This window comes from Myxine glutinosa, chromosome 1 (assembly GCF_964187855.1).
Source record: "Myxine glutinosa chromosome 1, kmMyxGlut1.1, whole genome shotgun sequence".
Taxonomy (NCBI): domain Eukaryota; kingdom Metazoa; phylum Chordata; class Myxini; order Myxiniformes; family Myxinidae; genus Myxine; species Myxine glutinosa.
In genome coordinates, this window is record NC_136261.1 from 47,508,320 (window position 1) to 47,520,937 (window position 12,618).

Genomic DNA, 12,618 nt, shown 5'->3' on the forward strand with positions numbered 1-12,618 from the left:
GGGGCGCCTCTGGCGCCCGGCAATACCGCAGTGCAGCTCATTGAGGCTGCATTGGGAGGGAGAGGTGTACACTAATTGATTGATTAATTGTATAATTAAAATCAATAAAAGATTATCACAAAATATTTTCATAATCAATTGGCTAATCGCATAACTAAACCACTAGTGCTTCATCCGAAGATGTATCTTTTAGAAATTTAATTAAATAAGTCATTTATAAAAAATTAAATAATTAATTGATTACTCAATAAATAATTAATCGATTAATCAATAAATAATTAATAGATTAAATGATTAATCAATAAATCAAAAATATCCTTGATAGCCACATCACTTGGTCACTCATGTCCAAATATTAGCTTCCCAGCTCAAAAGGTGCCTGAGATATTGGCCAAATGAGAAAGAAAATAAATAAATGATTAATAATGAAAATAAATAAATAATAATCATAAAAAAATCAAATTATTAATCAATTTGGTCAGAGAACACATAAACTACCACTATTTCATCAGAATCTGTAACTTTAAAAAAAAAATTTTTTTGTCATTAATCGAATAATTAAATAATTAATCGATTAATTGATTAATTAATCAATCAAAAATATCCTTTGCAGCCAAATCACCTGGTCATTGGCATGTCCAAATATCAGCTTCCTAACTCAAAAGGTGCCTGAGTTAATAATGGTCAGAAGAGAAATGAAATTTAATTAATTAAATAAGTACTTAATTAAACGCTAATAATTAAATAACTCCTCAATTAATTGATTATTCAAAAAACAAAAAATACCGTATTTGACAAAGGACTTGCTCACTACTGTGCCGAAATTTCAGCTTCCTCGCTCAAAGGATGGCTGAGATATCGCCCGGACAACCAAGAAAGAAAACAAGAAACCAGAGTGAAAACTGAGTACTCTCTTTCAGCGTGCGTCACTGCCGAGCCCCCTTTGGTGCCCGGCAATGACGATTTGCAATGCCTGGAGATGGCATAGGAAAGGAGCGGTGTACAACAAGAAACCAGAGTGAAAACTGAGTACTCTCTTTCAGCGTGCGTCACTGCCGAGCCCCCTTTGGTGCCCGGCAATGACGATTTGCAATGCCTGGAGATGGCATAGGAAAGGAGCGGTGTACAACAAACACACATACAGAGATTACTGGAATTATAGATAGATTGGTGAATTTTTATCCTCAGAAAGCATCAATTGGTTTATATTAATGGATGATGTATTGTTGTTGTTGGTTTTTTTAATTAAAATGAGAGAATAAAGGAGGAATACTACAGCAATGGCTTTTAGGTTTTATTTTTAGGGGAGGCAAATGATGAAATAGTTTTTTTTTTGAAAGCCGGATGTGAAAACAAAACTTTGTCTGTGTCTTCTTTATCTGTTCAGATCATTCAAGTAGTTCCTTCCTTCATTTGCATCATTCATCTCGTCGCTGGTCTCACCTTGTGGCCCTTGCTCAACCTTGGATGAATGGCAAACAAGGCACAGAGAAACAGGTAACCTGGATATTTGTATCGATCTACCTTTACTCTCGTTTGTATTCTTCCCCCATGTTCAACCTTTGGGAGGAATTGGGGTTGGGGGGAGGAATTGGGGTTGGGGGGGGGGGGCAGAATCACAAAAAGGTTGTTTTTTTTGTATACAGGGTCGAGGCTCATGGAAGAGCTAGAGCATAGAACACAATAGAACATAGTGGAAAGTGGGGAAACCAACAAATGTACCAGAACAGAGGAACACAAAAGAAGAACACTTGAAGGAAGGATGGACGTGGGGAAGAATGAGAGCAAGGGGATGGGGTACTTGGGGTAGTCTTGTCATCTCTGAGTCTCTGAATAGCGTACAGTGTTCATCTCTGAGTCTCTGAATAGCGTACAGTGTTCATCTCTGAGTCTCTGAATAGCGTACAGTGTTAATCTCTGAGTCTCTGAATAGCGTACAGTGTTCATCTCTGAGTCTCTGAATAGCGTACAGTATTCATCTCTGAGTCTCTGAATAGCATACAGTGTTCATCTCTGAGTCTCTGAATAGCGTACAGTGTTCATCTCTGAGTCTCTGAATAGCATACAGTGTTCATCTCTGAGTCTCTGAATAGCGTACAGTGTTCATCTCTGAGTCTCTGAATAGCATACAGTATTCATCTCTGAGTCTCTGAATAGCGTACAGTGTTCATCTCTGAGTCTCTGAATAGCGTACAGTATTCATCTCTGAGTCTCTGAATAACGTACAGTATTCATCTCTGAGTCTCTGAATAGCATACAGTATTCATCTCTGAGTCTCTGAATAGCGTACAGTGTTCATCTCTGAGTCTCTGAATAGCGTACAGTGTTCATCTCTGAGTCTCTGAATAGCATACAGTGTTCATCTCTGAGTCTCTGAATAGCGTACAGTATTCATCTCTGAGTCTCTGAATAGCGTACAGTGTTCATCTCTGAGTCTCTGAATAGCGTACAGTGTTCATCTCTGAGTCTCTGAATAGCGTACAGTGTTCATCTCTGAGTCTCTGAATAGCATACAGTATTCATCTCTGAGTCTCTGAATAGCATACAGTGTTCATCTCTGAGTCTCTGAATAGCGTACAGTCTTCATCTCTGAGTCTCTGAATAATGTACAGTATTCATCTCTGAGTCTCTGAATAACGTACAGTATTCATCTCTGAGTCTCTGAATAGCGTACAGTATTCATCTCTGAGTCTCTGAATAGCGTACAGTGTTCATCTCTGAGTCTCTGAATAGCGTACAGTGTTCATCTCTGAGTCTCTGAATAGCGTACAGTATTCATCTCTGAGTCTCTGAATAGCGTACAGTGTTCATCTCTGAGTCTCTGAATAGCGTACAGTGTTCATCTCTGAGTCTCTGAATAGCGTACAGTGTTCATCTCTGAGTCTCTGAATAGCATACAGTATTCATCTCTGAGTCTCTGAATAGCATACAGTGTTCATCTCTGAGTCTCTGAATAGCGTACAGTGTTCATCTCTGAGTCTCTGAATAGCGTACAGTGTTCATCTCTGAGTCTCTGAATAGCATACAGTGTTCATCTCTGAGTCTCTGAATAGCGTACAGTATTCATCTCTGAGTCTCTGAATAGCGTACAGTCTTCATCTCTGAGTCTCTGAATAATGTACAGTATTCATCTCTGAGTCTCTGAATAACGTACAGTATTCATCTCTGAGTCTCTGAATAGCGTACAGTATTCATCTCTGAGTCTCTGAATAGCGTACAGTGTTCATCTCTGAGTCTCTGAATAGCGTACAGTGTTCATCTCTGAGTCTCTGAATAGCGTACAGTATTCATCTCTGAGTCTCTGAAAAAAAAAAAAAAAAAAAAAAACGGTTCTGAATAGCGTACTGAATAGCGTACTGAGAATAGCGTACTGAATAGCATACGTAATAGTCTCTGAATAGCGTACAGTATTCATCTCTGAGTCTCTGAATAGCATACAGTATTCATCTCTGAGTCTCTGAATAGCGTACAGTATTCATCTCTGAGTCTCTGAATAACATACAGTATTCATCTCTGAGTCTCTGAATAGCATACAGTGTTCATCTATGAGTCTCTGAATAACGTACAGTATTCATCTCTGAGTCTCTGAATAACGTACAGTATTCATCTCTGAGTCTCTGAATAGCGTACAGTATTCATCTCTGAGTCTCTGAATAGTGTACAGTGTTCATCTCTGAGTCTCTGAATAGCGTACAGTATTCATCTCTGAGTCTCTGAATAGCGTACAGTATTCATCTCTGAGTCTCTGAATAGCGTACAGTATTCATCTCTGAGTCTCTGAATAGCGTACAGTCTTCATCTCTGAGTAGTCGTTTTGGGTGCGACTCGTCATTGAATAAGAGCTGAATACAAAACAACTGACCTTGTGCTTCACACTCGGGTCATTGCGTCATTGTGTCATCACATTGGCTGTCTTATCAGAGGAGGACATATTAAGCTGGCCATGTCTCCTACTTATACTCAAGTGTTTAATATAATGATGCCACAGTTTAATTTTTTTGAAAAGGATAGGCCTTTGTGATTGAACTTAAGCCAAATATCAAATTCCTTCATTAGGCCTGCCACCTTTTCCCATCCATAGTGAGTGTTCAGTCTATGGATTATGGATAGATAGTAATCTATGGATTTAATGGATAGATAGTCATATATATATATATATCTATATTATAATAGCCGTAGATGATTCTGTCTGTCTGTCTGTCTATCTGTTGGGTGTCTGTCCGGGGTGTGGCTTACTCGGTTTGCAGAGTAGCTCCACCCATAGCTCCACCCATTCTGGGAGTGGCTATAAACAAATATCCACCATCTATCTATAATTCCAGTAATCTCTGTTTGTACGTTTGTCTGTGACCGCTGTTTCTCGACAACCACGGGTCCGATATACTTTTAACTTGCCAGGTATATTGCTGGGGACCCGAGGATGTGCCTTTTCAAGGTTTCATATTAATCGGACAATTACTTACCGAGCTATGTCCAAAAAACGATTCAACCAATCAGAGAGCAGCGAACTATCGCGTGTGCCGAACGTGGCGGACACACTCTGCCTCGGATGGCACATTTGAGAGCGTATTCATTTATTTCACGTTTGCAAACTATGTTGGCGCTATGTTGGCGTTAACCGATGTTTTAAAACTAATAAAAACGAATTTGCGATTCATTCGCTTTCCTGCGCGTTTGTGCACGCGATGGCGATTTCTTTACCAAACTCCGGAAGCCGTTCGCTTTGGACCAAACCATTTCATGTAAATAGAGGGGGGGGGATATAATTTTAGATATAGATATAGTACGGGCAATGCCCTAGTTTTATTAACTCGCATAGCTTTGAGTCCTGTTTTGTAGGCCCGTGGTGTCTTGCTCTCCCCCAGTTTTATTTCAAATCAAATTCGATAAATCATTTCATTTTTCACAGTCGCTAACATAGTTTTAGACTCGGTTGAAAAAAAACGGGAAGAAAATCCGATGAAAGTTGCCGTTTATAGAACGAAATGAATTCTCAAAGGCCTGTAACTTCAAGGCCATTGAGTCTCTCTCACGCCTTTATCTCCAATCTAACTCACCATATGATTTCATTTTTATCGATGGTTTTACTTTTAGACTCGGTGTCAGCAATAATTGAGAACAATCCACACACGCGGGAAAATGCAGAGATATATTTTTTAAAATCGCGTCATGGTGTATCATACACCGCCCAACATGACACCGCCGGCAATGTGTCGATATATATTAAAAATTCGCTTTTGCTTTTCCGTTATGATATATTACTATTTCGTTTGATGATAGTCGTCACAAAAACGTCAACAATGATGCCGACATATATTTCTTCGTTTTTATTTCATTCAACATATTAGCCGGAAGTAAAATATGTTTCAGGAAATTACCGAGAGATATTTCTTCGTTTTTTTTATTAGTTATGTGCGCATACACTTTAAATAGGTTTATTTGAAATCTTTAATTTTCCACAAACATTCCACACACGCGGGAATATGCAGAGATATATTTTTTAAAATCGCGTCATGGTGTATCATACACCGCCCAACATGACACCGACGGCAATGTGTCGATATCTATTTTAAATTCGATATATCATTTCATTTTTCACAGTCGCTAACATAGTTTTAGACTCGGTTGAAAAAAAACGACAAGAAAATCCGATGAAAGTTGCCGTTTATAGAACGAAATGAATTCTCAAATGCCTGTAACTTCAAGCACGGAGGTATATAATATGGAGAGCCAATTGGCCACCTCGCAGCATTAGCTGCCGTGAAGCCACCGGAAATAGTCTGGCGGCCATATTGGGAAGCCGATCGTTTTGTAAACAAAGCCTGTCAAAGCAAAGGCGTGGCGCACTGATGATGCAGCTGGAGCGAATTTTAGGACCGCCGACTATTTAATTAATATAGAATACTAATATTTGAACTGATATTCGGGCTCAGAATCCCGTTCTTTAAGGAAATGGTGTTCATTAAGTTTGAAGTTGATTCCAGACGCATTTTTCCTGGGGAATCCAATGGTTTAGAGCTTGTTTGAAAAAAAAGTGCCCAAAATTACCGCTCGGTGTTCTTTATCGTCCTTCTCATGACCCAATCACCCACTAGTAGGAATAAGAATCCTGACATGTTACACCCCTGTTTAACTCCTGTCTTCACGTTGAACCATTCTGTTGTTTCACCTTGGTCGACGACCGCACATTGAAAGTCTTGGTAAAGGGCTTTTACAAGGTTCACTAATTTTCCAGGTATGCTGTATTTCTTCATTATGACCCAGACTTTCTCTGGGCAAGGAGTCGAAAGCTTTCTAGAAATCTATAAAATTGAGGTACATCGTCGTTTGCCATTCTTTGGCTTGTTCTATAATATTCCTCAATATAAAGATCTGATTTGTTGTCATGTTATATTAGTGGGGCGGCTTAGCCCAAATATTCAAAAGAATTGTGCATTTTGTGATACAAGCACCAAATTTGGCACAAATGTACATTAATATGTTGCGAACATTTTCAGATATTGGGCCACTTGAAATTCCGTAATTATTTTTTTCAAATTTTTTCAAATTTCGTAATTTCAAATTTTTCGGGTGACACCGTCACAATTTCGGTCTTCGAGGCCGGCCGATAGGCAAAGTGTGACCGGAAGGGACGAGGTTCTCCTGACCACGTGGCCCTCGATCTGGGAAGCGAGAGGCGTTCCATTAGTGGACGCGCCCCTCACGCCCGACTTTTTGGCGGCCCCGGCAGGCCGTTTGTTTTGACGTTCCGTGACAGGCCCCGCACCCCCACCTCCGGGCCGACCGGAAGCTTGTGCTGAGTACATCATACCTGAACAACTCAGTGAGGCAGAACACAGCAGTGCACACCAGGGTGACCCCTTCAGTGCATAAACCAATTAACCTGTCCACTGCAGGGCATATAGAAATGAAGTTATTTTCTGCATATAATAATAATATAAGTTCAGTTCTATATAACAATTTCTGTTATCACCACTACCACTACAACTACCACTACTACAAGCTTTGTCTGGAATTTTGTGGACTAACAGACAAACAGACATACAGACAAGCTGGGATCAAAACATTACCTCCTTCCACCATTGAGTGTAGAGGTAAACATCATGGAAATTATATCATGCCCTAGATTTAATTCATGCTTACCCGTGTATTTGCTTCACTGGTTCACAAGGTCTTTTGCATACATGTAATTCAGACTCTCGTCTTCATTGCTGACCACACAATGTTCGCAACATATTAATGTACATTTGTGCCAAATTTGGTGCTTGTATCACAAAATGCACAATTCTTTTGAATATTTGGGCTAAGCCGCCCCACTATATCGGCCGGCCTCGAAGACCGAAATTGTGACGGTGTCACCCGAAAAATTTGAAATTACGAAATTTGAAAAAATTTGAAAAAAAAAAATTACGGAATTTCAAGTGGCCCAATATCTGAAAATGTTCGCAACATATTAATGTACATTTGTGCCAAATTTGGTGCTTGTATCACAAAATGCACAACATGTTTGCTATGCTGCTACACTATATGATGTTACTTAATTCAGTCATTATATTGTAACTAAGATGTGTATGTTTCTATTACCGAGATGTTAGAAACCAGTCACATAAATGACATGAAACGCTGTCATGTAGTTAACCCACACAATTCTTGGGTTTCGGAAGTTTTTGCTATTCATAACATACAAGACTTACATGTTGCAATGGAACGTTCAGCAGGACATGGTAATTGTTACATGAATAATGGAGCGGAGATATAGACATCTCATGCAACACATCTTTTACAGTTTAAATATTTACATGAAGTGTTGGTGAACTCGCCATATCAGACAAAGGGCAACCCACTTGCAGACTTGATGTCATGTCGCATCAAGAGGCGCTTATATGCGGCAACAAACTGCCGGGCCGTTGGGTTATTCCCACTTCCACATGCAATGCGGACCGCTCCAAAGAAAAGTTCAATGTGGTCTTGGCTCATTTTGTACGTGAGCAGGTATCGCAGGGGAGATGAGGCAGGTTTGACATATGTGAAATACAAAATTGTGACACTCTCTATGCAGATCATGAAACCAATGAAGGGGGTTTTCAAACGCGTATTGGTCATAACTTGACCATTCATGTTTTTGATGTTGGACAAGTAACTGTAGGCAGTATCCAGGAATGGCAGGAAAAGTCCTTCTCGTGATGTCATGAGTGGTGCCTTGTAGTTTCGTGCCAATGGATTGCGAGAATTTAGAATGTCAAACAGTTTGTCCAATGTTTCAATGTATTGGCAGGTAGCCTCACTGCCCTGAAATTCTGATAGTTGCAAAGTGTCCCTGCAAAACCGAATTGCATCTGCCACACTAGTGCTCAATGTCTGAGCGCTGTGTCCATCTTCATGACATTGCTCTTCCACTCGATGTGTTTCCGGGAGAGCTTATTTCCCAGACGCAAGCCTTCCCTCTTCTGCAGATCAAAGAGTGCCTGGATGTATTTCCACGCGATGACTTTTTTGTTGCCATCCTCCATCATTTTCATGGATCCAAGACAGTTTCTTGCAAGTTTAAGCATGTGACATGCATCGAGTACTTCGAGTACTTCGGCTTCAGTCGGACGGTTTGACCAGTCCTGTCGAAGTCACTCTCATTGAAGTGATCACTGCACAGAACTGTGGTGCCTGGGGTGGGGTAGAAGGACTCCCTTCTCAGGGCAGATGTCCATCGAGAGCACAAGTCCTTATCCTTTGGAAACCTTGAAACAAAATACATTGTGGTCACAAAATGTGGTTGCGGGTCAAAACCTCAGAGGGCAGTCACAACATCCGAGTCAAAACGACTCCATATCAAAATAATATTTTGAGTTTCATATGTATAGTTAAATACAACTTCATCTGCTAATGTTTGCCATGTGTCGGACTTTCGTACCTTCCACAAGTAACCCCCATTTGCTCTTTCTGCTCACGAGTGACACAGGAGGGCATGGAAACCCTGACAGTTGTAGACTGGACAATTAAGTTAAGCTCATCACAAATTAAATCACTTGACAATGATCACGAGCTGACGAGTCAATCTCGATACTTCAATCTGAATCAATGAATGAGTCAATCAGACATCAGTCTGACATACTCACATAGCCCTAGTGAATACACAATACAGTTATATTTGAGATCTGTGTCGTATTGCACACCCTGCGCGTGGTCTAACATCATCAAATTCAAACACAGTGTTCAAACTTCATTGAAACTTCATTGAAACTTAATTACCTAGCCCCACCACCGTGACCACGCCAAAAACTGAAAAAGCAGAACACCCGCGATCGCGGTTTGTCACTTACTTGTGAAATGTGCATGTGGAGGCCTTCCCCGAGGTATTTGTGCAGTCAAATGCAACACACTGTGGCATTTTGAAACAGCGCGTTCACAAATAAGACTCCTTACAGTCGGTAAGCATCCAAAATGAATCAGAAATTGTGAGATCAGCTGATTGTGAGATCAAACACGGACGCAGACACAATCGGCTTCCCAATATGGCCGCCAAGCAACTTCCGCTAGCTTCAGCCGACAGCCATCATTGGCTCTCCAGGTTTATTATATACCTCCGTGACTTCAAGGCCATTGAGTCTCTCTCACGCCTTTATCTCCAATCTAACTCACCATATGATTTCATTTTTATCGATGGTTTTAGAGTCGGTGTCAGCAATAATTGAGAACATTCCACACACGCGGGAAAATGCAGATATATTTTTTAAAATCGCGTCATGGTGTATCATACACCGCCTAACATGACACCGACGGCAACGTGTCGATACATATTAAAAATTCGATATATCATTTCATTTTTCACAGTCGCTAACATAGTTTTCGACTCGGTTGAAAAAAAACGGGAAGGAAATCCAATGAAAGTTGCCGTTTATAGAACGAAATGAATTCTCAAACGCCTGTAACTTCAACTTCAAGGCCATTGAGTCTTTCTCACGCCTTTATCTCCAATCTAACTCACCATATGATTTCATTTTTATCGATGGTTTTGGACTCGGTGTCAGCAATAATTGAGAACATTCCACACACGCGGGAAAATGCAGAGATATATTTTTAAAAATCGCGTCATGGTGTATCATACACCGCCCAACATGACACCGACGGCAACGTGTCGATATATATTAAAAATTCGCTTTTGCTTTTCCGTTAAGATATATTACTTTTTCGTTTGATGACAGTCGTCACAAAAACGTCAACAATGATGCCGACATATATTTCTTCGTTTTTATTTAATTCAACATTATTAGCCGGAAGTAAAATATGTTTCAGGAAATTACCGAGAGATATTTCTTCGTTTTTTAAAATTAGTTATGTGCGAATACACTTTAAATAGGTTTATTTGAAATCTTTAATTTTCCACAATATAATTTACTTGCCATTTATCATTTGATGATTACGAGACAAATTCCTCTTGAGGATCGTGACAATTCATGCGCTGCGTGGAAACTTCTATTTCCAAAATGAATGAGACGATCGATGAAGAACGCAGACTTGAACAGGATGCAGCAAGAAAACGAATGAGACGGGCGAACGAGTCCATCGACGAACGTCAATGCAAACTTGCGGGGTCACCCGTGGGAATCCCACTAGCATGGATGTGTGTGACATTTCGACATATTGAGTTAGATGCTGCACATTCATTTTTACAAAATGGTTACTGGCAAGTCATCAGATCCAGAAATGGTGTAAAAACCACCGTTTAGAGGCCATTTTTCCCCGCAAAGCGGGGGTTGGCCTTTTCGGGGACCGTGGTAGTTGTTGTTTTTTTGTCCCCTTTTTGAAGCAATGTTTTACGGCCGGATGCCCTTCCTGACGCCAACCCTTTTTGCCGCCTTCAACGACAAACAGGGAATTACCAGTGAACTGGTACTCAATTAGCCGACCTCGGAAGGATGACAGGCTGAGTCAACCCCCCTGGCATTAATTCGGCGATCGACCGAGATTCGAACCCAGGATCCTAAGCCGGCACCCTAGCCGCTAGCCCAACACCAGAAATGGTGTCATGAACACAATTTATTTACGCACAAGCACAAAAGCAAGACGGGCCGATTTCCGATTCCGACGGGCCGATTTGGAGCAAGAAAAAGAACGAGACGGGAGAAAAAGGAGAGAAACGAGACGGGGAAAGCCGATTGGAGAGGCGAGTGAGGCGCGATTGGAGAGGAGTGTGAGGCGCGATTGGAGAGGAGTGTGAGGCACGATTGGAGAGGAGTGTGAGGCGTGATTGGAGAGGAGTGTGAGGCACGATTGGAGAGGAGTGATTGGAGGGAGTGTGAGGCACGATTGGAGAGGAGTGTGAGGCACGATTGGAGAGGAGTGTGAGGAGCGATTGGAGAGGAGTGTGAGGCGCGATTGGAGAGGCGTGTGAAGGATTGCAGAGGAGAGGAGTGTGAGGGATTGGAGAGGAGAGGAGTGCTAGGTGGAGAGAAGAGAGTGTCAGGTGGAGACAGGAGAGTGTCAGGTGGAGACAGGAGAGTGTCAGGTGGAGATGAGTGAGGGGTCACATATTATGTGAAATAACTAAATTCACACCATTTCTGGATCTGATGACTTGCCAGTAACCATTTTGTAAAAATGAATGTGCAGCATATAACTCAATATGTCGAAATGTCACACACATCCATGCCCGTGGGATTCCCACGGGTGACCCCGCTAGTATATATATATTATACTAGCTGAGGTACCCGGCTTCGCCCGGGTTGAATAAGAATAAGACAAATATATGATGAAAATAACATGTATATTTTAGAGCAATATCACAGTACATTTCCTACATGGCGTTTTGTCAATTTTCAATTTCTCAAAACCTCTTGGTATACAACATTTCTGGTTTTCTTACTTGGTGCCAAGACATAAAGATTGCTTGGTTTTCCAACCCTCGAGCAGCCCACGTACAGCTGGCCATGGGAAGTACCCAGCATTGCCGGGCGGGGGAAGGAGGGGAGGAGGGAGGGGAGAGGAGGGGAACGGGGGGGGGGAGGGGAGGAGAGGGTGGGGATGGGAGAAGAGGGGGGAGGGGAGAAGAGGAGGGAGGGGAGAAGAGGAGGGAGAGGGAGGAGGAGAGGGGAGAAGAGGAGGGAGGGGGAGGAGGAGAGGGGAGGGGGAGGGGGGGAGGTGAGGGGGGAGGGGGAGGGGAGGGGGAGGGGAGGGGAGTGCAGGGGAGGGGGAGTGGAGGGGGAGGGGGGAGTGGAGGGGAGGGGGGAGGGGGGAGGGGGAGGGGGGAGGGGGGAATGGAGGGGAAGGGGGAAGGGGGAGGGAGGGGGGAGGTGGGAATGGAGGGGAAGGGGGAAGGGGGAGGGAGGGGGGATGGCGGAGGGAGGGGGGAGGGTGTGGGGGGAGGGGAGGGGTGTGGGGAGGGGGGAGGGAGAGGGGGGAGGGGAGGGGGGAGGGGAGGGGCAGTGCAGGGGGAGGGGGAGGGGAGGGGGGGAGGGGGAGGGGAGGGGTAGGGGGGAGGGGAGGGGGAGGGGAGGGGAGGTGGGAGGGGGAGGGGGTGAGGGGGGGAGGGGAGGGGGTGAGGGGGGGAGGGGAGGGGGTGAGGGGGGAGGGGGAGGGGGAGAGGGGAGGGAGAGGGGGGAGGGGAGGGAGAGGGGGAGGGGGAGT

The 12,618-nt window shown here is 43.0% G+C and overlaps 1 protein-coding gene across 2 annotated transcripts in view; it reads left to right on the forward strand.

The window, feature by feature from the left end:
* Positions 1–12,618, forward strand: part of LOC137423506 (uncharacterized) — a 133,779-nt gene that overhangs the window by 53,827 nt on the left and 67,334 nt on the right. For both annotated transcript variants that reach the window (XM_078771327.1, XM_078771333.1), the window contains exon 7: positions 1,388–1,497. In XM_078771327.1, coding sequence (XP_078627453.1) covers positions 1,388–1,497 — 110 coding nt within the window. The remainder of the gene's footprint in view (positions 1–1,387; positions 1,498–12,618) is intronic.